The sequence below is a fragment of the Sabethes cyaneus genome, chromosome 1 (assembly GCF_943734655.1).
Source record: "Sabethes cyaneus chromosome 1, idSabCyanKW18_F2, whole genome shotgun sequence".
Classification (NCBI taxonomy): Eukaryota; Metazoa; Arthropoda; class Insecta; order Diptera; family Culicidae; genus Sabethes; species Sabethes cyaneus.
The window spans coordinates 131,011,083-131,029,002 of NC_071353.1; the positions used below are offsets into that span (position 1 = coordinate 131,011,083).

Genomic DNA, 17,920 nt, shown 5'->3' on the forward strand with positions numbered 1-17,920 from the left:
TTGTTTTCTATATTGGGGTGCACTTTAGAAGTACGAGAAATGAACATGTAATGAAAAGTGGTTTGTTTGACACGCTTATAACGCAACAATTTTTCAATGGATTTTAGAGATATTTACATTAATCGATCAGACATTTTTCTATACATTGACTGATGTAAAGAATTCAAGAGAAATTTGTCAAATCACTATTGAAATAAGCTTAAATAATTAGCAAAAGCAAGCGAAGCCTAGGTGCTACATTCCGTCATCGAAACTTGAGCTTCTGTTTTTACACGACAGACTTCGCAGCCAGCAGTTAGAGTACAGGACAATTGCAGGGCCAGTTGCTGCGATCCTATTGACTCTAATAAGCCTCATAACCCAATAACAAGCACTGTTAATAATTAGCGAATCAACCAACCACACGTAAGCACGCTTTTGCTTCCCACACCCGAGACGGCAAGTTTATGAAGCTGCAAATTCGACTAGTCCATTTCTAGAAGAAAAAAAACTGACAGAGCCCAGACCAAGTCGGTGTCCTGTACGTAAATAATATTGGAAAAGTCGATTCACGCGATATGAGCATTGAACCTAGACGTACTTGATGTCCTGCACGTAAAATGTGTTTGTAATAAAGACCAACCATAACCATCCCTTCCTTACAATCAATCATTTCGAAATACTTTATTCATGACTGAAGTCTTGTATAAAACAGAAGTCTTGTAGTCTTGTGCATTTGACATGACGCAGCAATTGTCAGAGTGAAGGTTTGTGCAAAAAATAGGTTATGGACGTTTGCTTTGCTGTTTTGCATTAGTTAGTGAAAAGAGGAAAGCTAAAAAACTTGCAAGGTACAGAGAACGGTAACTAATTGATAAACTTTTACCTGCTGTTATTTATGAATGGCTAGCCACATGACATTTGAATGAATGAATGAATGGTGCTTTTAACTATTTTCGAAAGCGAATCGGTGTTGTAAATATAACCCGCCTCGATACTACATGCCGAGCAGAAACGTTTCGAACGACGTGTGTTATAGCATACGTTGTATTCTGAGCGAAGCGCGATTTCTGATCGGACCTGGCTCCGATCGGTATGTTGAGGCGATGATTTTCTTTTTGATCGACAGTTGTTTTCTAAGTATTTTAAGTTTAAGTAGTTAAGCATGTTACCGTTTGTCGCTCATCAACTGGTTAGCAATTTTATTCAAATTATCAAAGGTGCTACAAAACCTGCAAAAATCTTCAAAATGCTATATCATCGCCAATCTCCAGAGGATGTGCAACTGTGGTCTGGTAATTTAACTCTTAGTAGAACTATAAACTTTGACTTTGAAACTGATAAAAAAATACAGTAAATCATAAAGTAGAGTAACGAACTGCTGAACGTCTTAAAATTTTCGAATTATATCTTTATTTGTAGTTCTACGTCAACCACACGTCCGTGCCCCTAGACACAGGCATCCATACTTTTTAATTTTTACGTAGGTTAAAATATATGTACTCGAAAACCTTACATCAAACTATGACGCATATGATGAGCACAAAATTGCATAAATTTTTAATGAATTAATTTAAAAGACACACTGTCTTTTGTTCCCTCCCTCATAATGAGAAAATATCATAACCACAGACTAAGTATACTCAAGGTTGCGAATCGAGTGAGAAGTCAACGATGCCCGCCCACCCACACGCGAGAGAGTATGAAAAGCATAGCAATCAACACTTACACCGCTCACGCAGGCGTAAAAGAAATAGCCGCCGTTGCTGTGTGAAGACATTCTGCTACCCACACACTCGTGCACGCACAACCTCACATTATCTTCCTGCATAGCTCATTCGCGAGTCAAATAACTCCTAAGTAATCAGCTGCCCGTGAGGCTAGCGGCAGATTGGGATACAAACTTTGCATTACTTTTTCCTTTTTTCATTTTCACCCTCGATTCTACTCACGGGTGAGAGTGCGAGCCCTCGCGGGTAATCGATATCAGCAGCTCTGGCTGGCTCTGTTATAAACGTTCGCACCAGCCGCAGTGCGAATATTGATTCGGGCCATTTCCTAGTTGCAGTCCGCATGCGCTCAAAACTCACGACGGTGTATAACACGCGCCGAAGTCGTACGCCGCGACCCAACATCGAGCAGCTACGAGTCACCGGAGTTGCCCAGGAATACGCGCGGTAGCTGGAAGCAGCGCTCCCAACAGAAGACCAACTTGGCGCAGCAACTCATGAAGATGGTTGGAAAGGCATTAAGACCGCCATCGGTAGTACTGTTCTAGCGTCACTAGGTACAATGAATCCGAACCGAAAAAACGATTGGTCCGACGGCGAATACGAGCGATTAGTGCAGGAGAAGAATGCAGCACGTGCGAGAATGCTGCAACACCGCACGAGGGCGAATATGGAGCGATATAAACAAGCACGGAACAGGCAAAACTCGGTCTACCGGAGGAAAAAGCGCCTACAGGAAGAAAGAGATCGCGAGGCGATGGAAGAACTGTACCGTGCTAACGATAAACGGAGTTTATCGTTTACGAGAAGTTAAACCGTTCGCGCAAAGGCTATGTGCCGCAGGCCGATATGTGCTGGGACTCAGACGGTAATCTTCTCACGAACGAACGTGAGGTGATCGAGGTGGAAGCAGTATTATGACGAGCACCTTAACAGCGATGTAGCTGAACATGAAGGTGACGATATGGCAATAGATCTTGGAGCACGTGCAGAAGACGACAGAATACCAGACACCGACCTCCAGGAGATAACAAAAGAGATCGGTCGGCTGAAGAATAATAAAGTGGCTCGGGCTGTTCAGCTACCCGGCGAGCTGCTGAAATACGGTGGTGCTGCACTGGGTCGTTTTCAAGATTTGGGAGGAGGAACTACTACTGGAGGAGTGGACGGAAGGCATCGTGTGTCCGATCTACAAAAAGGGCGACAAGTAGGATTGTTGTAATTATCGCGCAATCACACTGTTGAACGCCGCCTACAAGGTACTCTCCCAACTTTTATGTCGACGATTATCACCATTTGCAAAGGTGTATGTGGGGGATTCACGGATCAGATTTTCGCGCATCGGCAAGTGTTGCAGAAATGTCGCGAATACAACGTGCCCACGCATCATTTATTCATCGACTTCAAATCGGCGTATGACACGATCGATCGAGATCAGCAGATCAACAGATTATGCACTACTACTGATATTCCCCAATGAACTAACGCGATTGATCAAGGCGACGATGGATCGAGTAATGTGTGTTGTTCGAGTATCAGGGGCAGTCTCAAGTCCTTTTGAATCTGGAAGAGGGTTACGGCAAGGTGATGGGCTTTCATGTTTGCTGTTCAACATCGCTTTGGAGGGTGTGATAAGAAGAGCGGGGATAGACACGAGTGGCACGATATTCACGAAGTCCGTCCAGCTTCTTGGTTTCGCTGACGACGTTGACATCATTACACGTACCTTTGAGAGGATGGCGGAAACGGACATCGGACTGAAAGCTAAAGCCAAACGGATTGGACTTGTCATTAATGTATCGAAAACAAAACACAAGAGGTTCTAAAGAAGTGAATGCTGACCTCCCCCTCGGATTCATTTAGACGGTGATGAAATCGAGGTGGTAGAAGAGTTCGTATATCTGGGCTCACTGGTTACCGCAGACGACACCAGCAGAGAAATACAAAGACGCATTATCGACGCAGGAAATCATGCCTACTTTGGACTCCGTGGGATGCTGCGATCGAACAAAGTTTGCCACCGCACGAAGTTCACAATCTACCAGACGCTGATTAGACCGGTAGTCCTTTACGGCCATGAGACATGGACGATGCTCGTGGAGGACCAACGCGCCCTTAGTGTTTTCGAACGAAAGGTGTTGCGCACCATCTACGGCGGAATGCAGATGGAAGACGAAACGTGGAGGAGGCGAACGAACCATGAATTGCATCAGCTGCTTAGAGAATCACCCATCGCTCACACCGCAAAAATCGGTCGCCTGCGATGGGCTGGGCACATCGTGAGGATGTCGGACGACAGCCCGGTTAAAAAAGTTCTCAATAACGATCCGACTGGAACGAGACGGCGGGGCGCGTAGCGAGCAAGATGGATCGATCAAGTGGAAGGCGACCTGCGGACCCTACGCAGACTACGTGGCTGGCGAATTGCGACCATGGACCGAGTGGAATGGAGACGACTTCTTCGTACAGCAGAGGAAACCACGGCCTGGAGCTGATTAAGTAGGCAAGTAAGCTTTGGCTGCAACGACGAACGAGTAGCTGTTAGCTAAACACGCACTTGCAAAAACTCGTTGCAGTGCATGAATAAATAAGGGCGAAAGTCCGAAAGGCATGCTTATGCCGGCGTGTTCGTTAGAATGAGTACGCTTGTGTGAGAAAATTAGACCACACGAGTGTGGGCTCCGCAACACTTGGTATACTAGTATGTGTTATAACCTTACTTTAAAAGCAGTGTTCAATTTTTTAGATATTATAAACAGAGGTTGTTTATTTCGCTTATATCTGAGAAGGGTATAACTGATCAACGTTACTCCGTTCTACGGTATATAGAAAAAAGCCAAAAATAAAGGAAAATTTTAAACTCGTTGTGATTGTGACACAGCCAATATCCCAAAGCAATCATCTTGAACAAGTGAAAAAAATGGTATATATTACTGGGCAATGGGCATGCTATATCAAATATCATGCAATCGTCGAAACCATTGCCACTGGTTAATTGGACCATCAACGCCCCATTTGGAAATCACCTGTCGGAATAATTACAGCTAGCAACCGTCAGCATGTCCAAAATCCGGCGCTTGCCCTCAGCTGCCTTCAAACCTGGTTCCGGTTGGCTTGTTATCGCGGTCAACTTTCTTTCGCGAATTAGATGTGCCTGCTGAAGAGCAAAGCATGTCTTCCCGATTGTTAAAAGTTAGCCGAATCCGAAAAAGGTATTTTAATCGTTGAACTCGACTGGCCATCACGGCACTACTGGCACTGGGCCAAATTAGTGTGCAGTAGCTTACACAATGGGAAACCTCGAACTCGCTCATTTTTCTGGACTCCGGCCGGCTGTCTCGGGGTCATTATACATAACTGTTCGAAACCATAGCAGATCTGGGGATCAAAATACGATCGCAGGAACAGTTAAATTTTAAAGCAAACCATAGCTTCGAAGAAGCGTGAGCACACATTTTCAATGAGTTCGCGTTGTTGTGTTAAGTAATTAAACATTTGCTTTTCCACAGCGCGAAGTTAAGGAAAAGTACCAACCAGCAGCGAACAGCACCGCCGGAGCAAGACCCAGAGACCAAAACAAGTGGAAGTAGAAACAAGATAACAGCATCTCCCAACAGCATTCGATAAGTGCATGCCCGTGAAGTGAACTACGACGAAAAGTGACGTCATATGACGACTGACGGGAATGAAAGTTGTTTCTCGATCCGCCCTTTCCGTTTAGCCCCAGTTCAAGCCAAACCAAGCGACCGACCGGTACCAATGAGCGAGAAAACCAGACCCAAAACACGCAATTGATTCATTACCGCCACACAGCCAACCAACCGGATTTCGGATCTGACACGATAGGAGCACGGTTTTCAATAATACGCGTTTTGGGCTGCGCTGCTCTTGGGGTTCGCCGGTCGCAAGAATGCATTATGTATTTATTTTACGACTGCACTTTAATTTTTTTTTTCGGGAGACCGCTTTCTTTAAATTGGTTTCACAATTTAATACACTGCATTATTGCCGGGGCCATCATGATGATAAATTGTAGGTATATGAATTTTTGATTTATGTTTACTCCTTCCAAACAAACCGGGCATTCGACCGCTTTTGGCATGATCTGTTTCACATTTGGATTGAACCGGTTAGGTTTGTTAGGAAATGCCATAACGAATTAGGCTTTTCTTGTATGGTAAAAACAAATCCGCTAATCTTATTATCGACTAGGTATTTAATGCTGCAAAAAATAGTTATCCTAATGTTTCTATTTATCACTCCAAATTCCATCTGAGAGACCTTACGTCACAATTTTCGAACCTGCGGAAACTAGTTTTCTGCGGCACGTGGTCGCGCGAGAGGTCGACCATCCGGAATACCGCTGCTGCTGCTGCTGCAGTAAGTTATTTTTGCTGGCTGGCCTAATGGTTAGCCTTAACTGCCTTTCTTACTGCCAGTTTCATCAGCTCCTTTTTGTATCACTTAGCCATTATACGAACAAACGAACTGAACCGTTAAGCGAATAATATGGTAGCGGATGATTATTGCTATTTGATTGTTTCTGATGATAGTCAAGCACACACGGCCGCTGCTGCCACGGAGAGTGTGATTTGAGAAAGAGGCTATATTTTTTCCGGCCATAAAAACACAGTTTTGTTTTGACGATTAATTTAAAACCTGTTAGATATAAATAGATACGATTATGTTATTTTAATCTCTCACTGCAACATTGTTGGAAATATTTAAATGTGTTAATACTGTGAATTGCAGCTTTTAATGCATATCGTAACAGGAAGTGGGGATTAGCTTAACAATTTAGTCAAATGGACAAAAGCTTAATGAATAAATCCAGGTTTTGTCAGAAGATGAATAAATCAATAGCGTAATAATGTAATTCCTGGTTTAATTAATACATCAACGTACACTAGAAATTGCATGATGATTTCGTGACCAATTAAGTGCAAACTAATTGACTGATGGCCGCAATTGAATTGATATATTGAAACTACCAGCTACAGGCTTAAGACATGAGTTACTCCGAAGCATAATGTGGCTTAAACCACTTACCAAAACCACCAATGATAAAAAAAATGCCCCTTTATAACGTGCATCAATATCGAAAGGTAGCGCTATCTCTGCACGTTCTTTAAACTATGATGGTGATAATTGTTTTCGTGTTTCACGATTCACCTTGAACCATGAATGGTTTATGGAGCATTTTCAGCTCAACTAGCAAAACGGTTTGTCTCGATTATTGTTGGTTGGAATGAAATTTTGCAGATATGTTGGATACCACGCTAGGATTCCTTTTTCTTCAAACATAATTTTTTACATCAAGTGATAACTTCTCAAATGAAATGACTTTTTTTTCAAAAAATCTTAAAAACCAACTCTTTGATCAAAATGACTTACTTATTTACTTACATAGAAAGGACATGGACCAAGTCCGCCGTTCCGTCAGAACAAAGGGATGAAATCAGAGATCTCCACTGTCGATGGTTACCTACCATGGCTTTCAGCAGTCACCAGGGCAGGTTCACGTCAATAGCCCGAATGTTGTTGGCTGAGCTGCGCTCAGTTATAGGTACTCACTTACGCTCATTAGCCAGTAAGTACTGTTCATAGAAGCAAAATCTGTAAAAGTCATACATGTAACACTTGTAGGGCTGAGCGTAAACTACAATATTTCTGAAAAGAGTACTTTCTGAAAAGAGTCGAGTGCTTCTCGGCAGATCTCGTTCGCTGCCATTTTAACGTTGTCTTCGCTGAGACGCACCACGTTTCACAGGGGTACAGCTTTACGGATTTAACGTTTGAGTTTAAAATTCGGAGTTTCGCGGGTATATCCATCTTGGTAACACCATCGGGCATTGTCTGGCTAGCAAGATATTGAAAAAGGCTTCCACTTGCTTAACTTTTTGTTCTACTACTGTGAAGTTGGTGGGATTGTTAGTGTTCAGTATCACAGACTTAGTCTTTGCTATATTAACTGTGAGACTTGCTACCTGGCAGCTCTCGGAGAGGTCATTTAACTTGCTCTGAATATTAATTCGAATTCTGCGAGCAAGACAATGTCGTCGGCTAGGTCGACGTCATTTAGCTGCTCCATCGTTAGAGAATTCCAAGACCTTGATTTGGTCTACTGTCAATCGCTCCAACTAGTATCTCCTCCATAATGATGAGAAACAGCAACTTTCTTACACCAGCTGTAGCCCTTATAGGCCCTAGCAAATAAACACGGGTAGCTTTTAGTTTAAATCATCGCGATGAGTTTTAATGAATCAACTTTAAGAGATAAGGTAATGCATTATCGAATTTAATCATTAGTTAGGACCACTAAAATACCCTGGCCAGCCCAGCTTTGTATACAAAACACAACCAGAGAAAAACGAAAAAGCAGTTAAAATTTAATTTTTCAGTCATTTAACAATGTGTCATTTTTAAATTTGATTTCGCATTTTATCGCCAACGATGTTTGTGTAACCGCGAGACCGACATTTTTTAAGTATATTAAGAAAGAATTACTTAGGACTTTGCCCTCGGAACTCACGGGAACATGGCACGAAATTTAGAGGATGCGCATTCGCGTATTTTATATTCATCGTGAACAAATGAGTTGAACTATAGACTGCGATGTGTTACGGTTTACGGACATCAAATTAAAGGGATTTTTGACTCATTCCAAACATTTTATCTATTTTTTTATCTCGCGGAAAAATAATTGATTCGTTGTTTTTTTGCATTTGCATTTTGGCGAAGATTTAAATGCCTCATATACTGCCGGTGGAAGCATAACTGTCCCATGTTATATTTTTGTCATTTTCGACATTCTGTTGTCTAACGTTATAACCTGATATATATATTTCTAAAATGTTAATCGAAAACGTGGTATTTATACTAGGAAAACTCGAAAAAATTTGAAGACAATTTATCTCACTGGAAAAATGGACGCATATTTGTCTCACTGCATATATCATTTCATATAAAATGTTTTCAAGTTTAGAAAAATCAGTGTTTCAACTTTGAGTGCGATTTTCCCATTTTCGTGTTTTGTAACATAGGACAGATATGCTTCCAGCGGCAGTATCATGGTGACATAATAAGGACAAATCGACTAAAAGTAGTGTAAAAAGTGGTGCGATTGCATGCATTGGAAAGCAACAAAAATATGTATTTTTACTAGACATATTTAATTTCTTTTTTTTTATATCGTAATTTTTTATCGACATTATATACAATAAAAACTGTCATTATCATTATAAATAAATATAAACTAACGGGTGGCAACTAAAATTTTGGAATTTTATCGCGGCCCTTATGCTCAACAACAAACGAGCTTAGAGTGAAATGGGAGTATGTATGTGTTAGCTCTCTTTCTTCTCTTCCTGTTAATATTTTTTGTTTTGTTCCTGCTTGCCCAGTTTTGCTAAAAATGGCATCGAAACAAGAAGCATTTCGGGAGCGCGTTGTACACTTCTACGAACTGCAACAGAAATCTCGGCAAAAAGTAGATGGTACAACATTTAAAAAGCGAATATGCTGCGGCTTCGTCTGTTTACCATATCCTAAAACGCAGACGGAGAAGGATATCGTTCTCTTTCTCGTTTCTTCAACAACAAGCCCTCTGGTTTGGCTATCAATTAAGATGCACCAGACGAATGTTTGAACAAAATTTTGATCCCGTTTCTATAAAAACATTATGCAGATGGACAATGCGTGTTTTGGCCGGATAGAGCATCATCGCATTATGCCAAAAAAACACAATCGTTCCTGAATACCCATTCGATCCGATTTTTACCCAAGAACCACGACCCGAAAAATCTGTCTCAGTGCGCCCAATCGAAGATTTCTTCGGGATTTTGAGTTCCTTGGTGTACAAAACTAACTGGAGGACCACGAATTGCAAACAGTTGTTTGGTAGAATCAAGAGATGCATTCGCAAAGTTGACATGAAAGCCGTACAACGCTCCTGTTTCGACGTCAAACGAAAGCTTCGCCGAACAGCCGGACGGACCGTTTTCAAATGTACACTAACTTTGTTTCAACAATGGATAATGTATCTTTAATTTCGGTAAATCCGATCTTCTTCATGTATGTCTGTCTTTTTTTGACAGCTTGAGAAAAAAATTCCAAAATTTTAGTTGCCACCCGTTATCATTATAAACAGCACCGTACAGTTGGCTAGACTGGCCCTCGCCAAGGGCGCTAGCTCTAGGGGCGCTAAAAACGGCCTGAACCTCAGTAAGGCACTCTTGAGAGTAGCAAAATACTGAATAGAGGGAGTTGAACGAATCATGTATAAGTCAAAAATAATAAAAATAATAAACCTCGAAGAAAAACTGATTTCCGAAGCCAAATATGTGCCAAATCAGGCTACGGTCTGGAAACAGGGCTAGAATTCAAGTCCAAATTCTGTTAAAAATGTGATCTAAAACTTGATCCACAATTTAGCCAAATCTGTTCCAAAATATAGAATAAAATTTGTTAAAAAATATGGCCCACTAAATAGTTCAGGTCCAAAATATAGTCCAGATCTACAATCAATATGGTCCAGGTCTAAAATCTGGTTTCTGCTGTTTTGAAATCCAACTAAAAATATGGCCAAAAATCTGTTTCAGGTTCTAAATCTGATCAAAAATGTGTTCCAAAATCGGGTTTATAATCTGGCCCAGTTTAGGAATCTGGTCCTAAATCTAATGTGATGTACCGAAATATGGTTCAAAAGTTGATCCCCCTTCTGATTCAAAATCTCATAAAAAATGTAGTTCAAAATATTATCAAAAATTTGGTCCAAATTTGGTGAAAATGTAGTCCAAGATCTGGTCCAGAAACTAGTTCAAAAACTTATTAAAAATCTGGAAATCTGGAAAAATGTGGTCCGCAATCAGGTCCAGGTCCAGAATCAGGTTCTAACTCTGATCCAAAATGTGATTGGTGGTATAAAATCTGGTGGTTCCAGTTCCAGAATCTGGACCAAAATTTGATTCAAAATTCAAAATTTGGTTCATAATCGGGGAAGGTGCACAATCTGATACAGGTACAGAATCTGGTCCAAAATTTGATCGAAAATATGGTCCAAAATATCTAAAATCTGGTTTAAATCTTATAAAAATCAGATCCCAAATCTGGTCCCGGATCTGATCCAAAATCTAAACAAAAGTGAGGTCCAAAATGTTATCGAAAATGTGGTTCAAATCGAATAAAAATGTGGTCTTCAAACTGGCCCAGAATCCATAATGTAGGTTCACAATGTGATCCAAACGAAGTCTAGAATATGGTTGGTTGGCTGGTTGATAGTTTAAATACTAATCAAAAATATGTAGCCACCTGCTGTTTAAAATCTGGCCCAAAAAATTTGATCAAAAATGTCTTAAAAAATCTGGTTTATAAAGAGGTCCAGTTTTAGAATCTGGTTCAAAATGTGATAAACAAAATGTGGATTTGATGCAGGTCCAATATCTGGTTTTGGTCCAGAATGTGGTCCAATATCGAAAAGCGGATCCAATATCTGATAAAAAATGTGGTCCAAAATCTGATCCAGCATCTATTCCAAATCTATTGCAAAATTTGTTACAAAATTTACCGTATGGTCGCCACCTACCGCTCATTTAAAAACGATTCTAGCTTAGTTTGTCCATAGCAAATCTAAATTGAGGTCCATCGAAACCCAATTTGCGTCATGAGATACAAAAAACAATTGTGTTTATAAAAAAAATTTACTTGGTTTCAAAATATTCCATAATAGTGACTTTTTTTAATAAAAAGTAATGCAATCTCATGACCCCTTTTACCGCTCACTTGAAATATGATGATCCATTCACCGCTCATATGGGTGCCATTTACCGCTCATTTTTTTACTGATGCCAAATAAATAAAACCCGCGTCTTGACCCTTGTTTTTGGTTTGGCATTTATATCAGAATAGAACGCTAATAGAAATTCTGTTGACTTATTTCGTGTTATGTAAAAGAATAGTTTCTAAAAAACCAAAGCAACAAGTTCGCTTGAGCTACTAATTCATTTAGTCATTTGCACTTGGCCTTAACAAAAACGCCATCAAAATGGTATTGTTCGCTCCTCGCTATAAAGATTATTCATTTTGGAAATGAGCTTTTATGAATATAGTGGAAATTTATGTTTAATTCGTATCATTAAACATACAAAATTATTGTTTGTTATTAGTTTTTACAATAATGAACCATTTTAAAAAGATATAAGCATTTTTTGTTTGAAATGAGCGGTAAATGGAGCTGAGCGGTGAAAAACAATATGATACAGAATTTAATGCAGGTTCAAAATCTGGTTGGTGGTCTTAAATCTTATCAAAAAAAAAAAAAACTTGGAAGGAACGAGGGAAAACTACATCGGGTCTTCGCAAAAGGCGCTACAATGTTACGGTACGGCTCTGATTTTAAATGCTAATCAAATGATTAAAATTTGTTACAGTAATGAACTAGTTGTAAACATATTTGTAAAATTTGCGTAACTCTGGACAAAATCCATATCTTTTACTGCGTAAGGAAGTATAAAACTGGTGGCGCGGCAGTTCCACGGGTCTTTGGTTAGGGCTCTGGGTGGAGTCGTCTCCGTGGACATACAGTGATTGACACAATTTGGGGCGAACAATTGCCAAAAATAAGTAAGAATAAGAAACCGTTGCAGGAAAAATCGAGGGAATTTAATTTAACAGCACATTCTTTTACTTATTTTTCGAAACCAAAGGCCTTAATTGAAAAGCTCATTTCTAGCGCAAATAACCTTCCGTCGATGAGGAGGGACACAAAAAGCTAATATTCGCCTTAGGGTACTTCAAAGAACTGCGCGACAATCTTTCGCTTCCGTTAGTTAGACTGCGTTGACCGTCTTTTCATCGCTGCCAACTAATCGAACCAAATATTCCGCTCCAGTTGCAACGCCAAATACGAATCTGGATCACGACATGCCATATGGTGGTGGTGCTATGGAGAAATCGCAATTGTCCAAAAAAACAACGAAACAACAAAGATAAATCACCGGATTAAGCGAAGTCGGGCCCGGAATAAATTATCCCGCACCAATAAACCTTCCCAGCGCAGCAGTTTTGTAGTGGTTCGTGCAACGCGCGTCTGAATCTGGACGAGCGGGCATTTCGGGCGAGACCTTGAAACCGTCGTCGTCGCGGAAGGCGGCGAGCAAAGACAAAAGTAATTTAAATTGGAGAAAAAGTCACCTTAATCATCATTACCTACTCAAACGGTTTGGGTTGTGGGATAGATCGCTATCATCTTAGCAAAATCCGTTGCTGCCAGTAGTGTTGCGCACACACAAAAAGGCACGCGAGCGCGTGTAGCGAATAGGTACCTCGCGAGTGACAAAGTAGGCCAGGGTGGCAATTAAAGATGAAACAAAAACGTCGTCGACTCTCTTTCCAAGCGCAACCGAAACCAGTTTAAATATTGATGAGGTGTAATCCTCCTCTTTGAAGGAACATGATTTATGGTGTAAAAGAAACCCAACCGGAGAGTGTGCCGATTTTACGCGGCGTAAGTTCAATTAACGATACTACTGGTGAGAACATGTCCATGATAATTTCCCGCATATCTGCCCTCCATTGAATGCTTAGGGAAATAAATCTCCAATGCGTCAGGCAACATTGTCGTGGAGACTCTAATTATTTCTTTAATGGTTTTTCCAAATGATATACCCGTTAGGCTCCTTTGCGAGTGAAGCTTTCCTCCAACCACCCGGGACTTTCATTTTTTACAGTGCGTTGCTTGCATTTTTGTTTATACCTCGAGGAACGGCACTGATTTAACAAACTTATTTTTAGTCATATGCGTCATAAGCTGATAAGCAAAAATCACTAGTTCCCCTAGTTCCGATCAGGCTTGACATTTCTTCGTCAATAAGAATAGTGTCTAAGCTAAATTAAAAGGCGTTTTTATAGAAACTTAGAACTTAGTTTTATTCGAAAAATAATCCGTTGCCATTTTTATTGGAATATGATTTTCGTCATATGGACTCCTCGCCTGACATGGAGGAAGTCTGGTGTTCGAGCGCTTTTTGCAGCAATCAAGGCCGTACATTATGTATTATGTACATGGCGAATGTTATCTTCCATTTGAAGACATCAGCAGAATGCGGCTTAGCCGCGTAAAGCATGGACTTCACATGGCCCCACAAAAAAACAGTCAAACATCTTTAATTTCACAAAATTTTAGAGGTCAACTTACGCGAAATTTTCCGTTCGTCACACGTTTCCATGAATCAATTATTGTTACATGCGCGGAGTGCCATGTTACGCCGTCCTGTTGAAACAAAAGCCTTTCAAACAAATTTTGACCACAAATCTTTCGGCCAAATCTTCATGTTTTCTAACAGCCACCGTTGGGTCCGATTGAACGTATGACATAGTGCTCCATCCTATTGTAGAACAGCGTATTAATCCTCAATGAAATTGGTCTTCACACAGAAAAGCACTTGAAAATATGGATATACACTTCGGTATTGATTTTAATACCAGCATCAATGACAATAGGTAGCATTTTCAAACCGTTGGACGCCACCAAGCCAAACATCGTGACACCAGCCGGATGATTGGTTTAGAGTATAAGCTTTACTTTATTCGGAACATCCTAAAATTTCTTCGGTGAAATAAATCGATCTTTGTGGCTGTTGGGCACAGCATCGATGCTGAACAGCTTTTCGTCGGAGAACAGGATTATCATGTTTTCCTTCTTCAACAAAAAAAATAACACTAATAATAACGTTGCACTATCAATCCTTCATTTCTCCAACTACCGGTGTCAGTGCAGGTAGTGATCTTTTCAAAGAGGAAATATTTGACATTAGTACAAACGGTTGCAAAAATTAGATTTTCAAATTCAATTAAATCAAACGTTAAATTTGCAGAACTTATTGTAAAAATGACGCGACTTTAAGCCACATCAGCCGCCCAACAGCTAAGGTGGCTCTGTCATAAATTTTGCTCGTAATTCCAGCTTTCATTGTTTTCTACGCCTCGTTACATCGATCATTACACAAAGACGAAGTGTTGTTCGCGTAGAATAGTAAGCGATTAAACCTGTAATTGCTTATTTCTACATCGCCGTAAAGTACAAAAAAGCTGATCAGAATCATGGTGAGTACTCTACTCACCACGAAGTAAACTAACAATTTGTTTTTGTTTGTCGGCCAAAGAAATAGAACGTCATAAAAGAACTGTTTTCTCCAGCTAGCTCTAATTGAGTTGAAATCCCTTTTGTCTAACGGATCTAACAGTACGAAGAATTCCCTCACCATTTTACCGCTCTACTTTGTGGCTACAATATCGCACTGAAACCATTAACTATCCACCTAAGACAAAACCGAGACAGATTGGCGTACTAAATCACCGGATCATATCGGTTGGTGGCCATGTCTAATTAAACTGTCGCACTGACAACTTCGTGACGGTACCAATCGCTTCAACCACAATTCCAATAGATACCGTATTATGATCAATGGACTGGAAATTACCTAATTAGGCACTGGTTCGGTAAACAAACGAAAGTAAGTACCGACGTTTTCACTTTCGCGCGTAATGGCTGTTACGGAAGAATTTTCCCTCGAACCCGTGCATCCACTCGCGTTTCTCTAGCGCGCTCGGCCTTTGCGCTAATCCCGCAGGCTCGACACAATAGGGCTCGCTCGAATCGCATGCCACAAGGGCACACTTGAATGATTCTCCGGTCCCAGAGCGTGGACCGCGAACTGAATCTTGTACGTTGTGCAATGGAAAATGTTTCGCCGGCTCGACGCACGCTCCAAGAGTCTAGTATACATATTAGAAGGCGGCTGAACTATTACTTTCGTTGGATACCAGTCAGGCTTATTGAACATTATAGTCAAAATAGCGGCAGTTGTAGTAAATGCCCATTGTTGTAGCTCATTCCTCACTAACCTACATCATGTCTGAAGGTAAAAGCATATCTAATAAATGAACATCATGTAAACATAAAATAAATGCTACAAATGTGAGTTACGATTTATTGCGATTGCAAATGTTGGTTGCGGCAATGCAACATAAAACCATTGACTGCATACGTAAATTGAATAACACAAATTCTTTTTTTTTCTTCTTTTTTTCTTGCCATTCAGATGGCTCTACCCACCTCCCTGGACAAGGACGCCATTCGGGAAGCGTACGAGGACGTCCGATCCAACCTGACCGACAACGAGTGGGCGGTGTTCAAATTTGACGGTCTCAAAATCATCTGCTTCGCGAAGGGAATCGGCTTCGACGAGTTCTGTGCGCATTTCAACGACGACGAGCGAGCTTTCGGCTACATACGGATACAGATGGGCGACGAGATGTCCAAGCGAAGCAAGTTTATGTTCCTCACCTGGATCGGCCCGGAAGTGGGTGTGATGCAGCGAGCCAAGATGTCGACAGACAAGTCAATCATTAAGGATGTGATCAATGTAGGTCGATCATTTTTTAAAACTGAAGATTTTAATAACCATCTTTTTCTGTTGCAACAGAATTTTGCCGTTGAGCTGCAGGTTGAGTCGAGCAACGATTTGGATCTGGAGATGTTCAAGGAACACCTGAACAAGGCCGGTGGTGCAAACTACGGAACCGGCGTGCGCGAACTATAGACCATAAACTTTACTGCGCATAAGGCATTCAGGCCCCACAGGATATACTAGGGATCGCATCTTTATAAATATAAGCATACCAACGTTAAGGTCTTCCCCGCTACTACCCTCGTTGCAATATGAAGTAATATTCAATTCAAATGCCAGAATGCGTATCGTATGCAATCAATTCAACTTAAATCCTGAAGGCCTCTGTTTGTGTGTATTATTTCCGTAAAACAATTCTTTATTTATCAAAATTGTGATTTTGGAAAACTCTACAGTTTTTTGACCATTGTATAAGCATCCACTAAATCATAACTATTTAATGAATACATAAGAATAAAAAACACAATGATAACCTAATGCGTAAACATCAAAACAAATATCGGATGCAATCTGCAATATTATCATATAAATTGGAGTGTAGTTGTTAAGTTTATGCAAGAAAAGGAAACCCTAACGCGACGCGACGAAACAACAAATTGACGATTATAATAGTTAACACTCAGTGGAAGCGCGAACGAAAGCAGCGCATCGAAGCGATCATGTTAGTACCGAAATCAGATTTCTTTTTTGAGCTATTTTTTATCAATTGTATAAAATAAATAAAAAAGGAAACCTATTCTGTAGAAGACAAGTGTAGAATGCCGCAATTTTGGCAGAACAAATATACCCCAAGAACTTTCAAAACGGAGTGGTATGTAATTTGAGGTACAGTAGAAAGAAATCCGTTATCGCTTTACAGATCAAAATGTCAACAGACGACACTACTGACTATTTATAAAAAGTATGAAGCCTCCCTTTTGTATAAAAGCAACTGTTATTTGCTGGTTTATGAACCTCCAATCAAAGACGCTAGAAGCGCCCTTGGCATAATGATAATTCACTTGTATGCAGTTTCTGAGGTTTGCAGTTACTGGCAAAGTTGCTAGCCTCAGAGACTGACGGACGATGGCCAGTAGCATGTACGCTTTGTCGATTAGCCTGCTTCCCAACATCAGAGGGCTTCAGTGGCTGCAGGCGAAAGGACACCGACCACGACCGGCACTTGTCGGTGGATTCTGCAGCGTGTGATTTGTGATTAATGTAAAGATCCCATACAGGAAACCTTGCGAATATTCACAGCCATCGCGGACATGGAGTCTATCTCCAACGCCAGCTCTGCGATGTTTCCTGTCTCGCTGCGATGAAGTACTCGGCACACTTGTGTAGAGTAGCTGTCGTTCTGATTTTGGAGCAGACGAAGGATCCTCGCGCTCGAGGTATCCACACTGCTTAGAAAATATCCCATCCAAGAGCTTTGGGAGATCCTTCATGGTATATGTTCACAGGTAGTAGCACTTCATCCCACGGATTGGAAGTTGGTAGCATAGCCCCCAAGTAGCCATTTCATTGTCTGCTCGTCGGCACAAACGAGGACCAGGTAGCCGTTCTTGAGTTGGCAGCTACTGAACTTTGGACCTATGGCGGGATAGTTCTATTCCGCAGTGGCAGTTCAGGATTTTATTGTGGGTAGCCGCTTGCTGATTCTCGGTTAGTATAGTGGATGGATCGAGAAGCTGGAATCATAAACCCTCGCAGTGCATGACACCTCTTTATGGGTTTGAGCACAGACAGCCCCTTATTTTT

At 40.9% G+C, this 17,920-nt stretch overlaps 1 protein-coding gene across 1 annotated transcript in view; it reads left to right on the top strand.

The window, feature by feature from the left end:
- The window catches only part of LOC128740830 (coactosin-like protein), a 32,081-nt gene extending 15,106 nt beyond the window's left edge, over window positions 1-16,975 (top strand). The window contains exons 2-3 of the mRNA XM_053836399.1: window positions 15,809-16,132; window positions 16,193-16,975. Of these exons, the coding sequence (XP_053692374.1) occupies window positions 15,809-16,132; window positions 16,193-16,309 (441 nt within the window). The 3' untranslated portion in view covers window positions 16,310-16,975. The remainder of the gene's footprint in view (window positions 1-15,808; window positions 16,133-16,192) is intronic.
- Window positions 16,976-17,920: the final 945 nt, after the last annotated feature.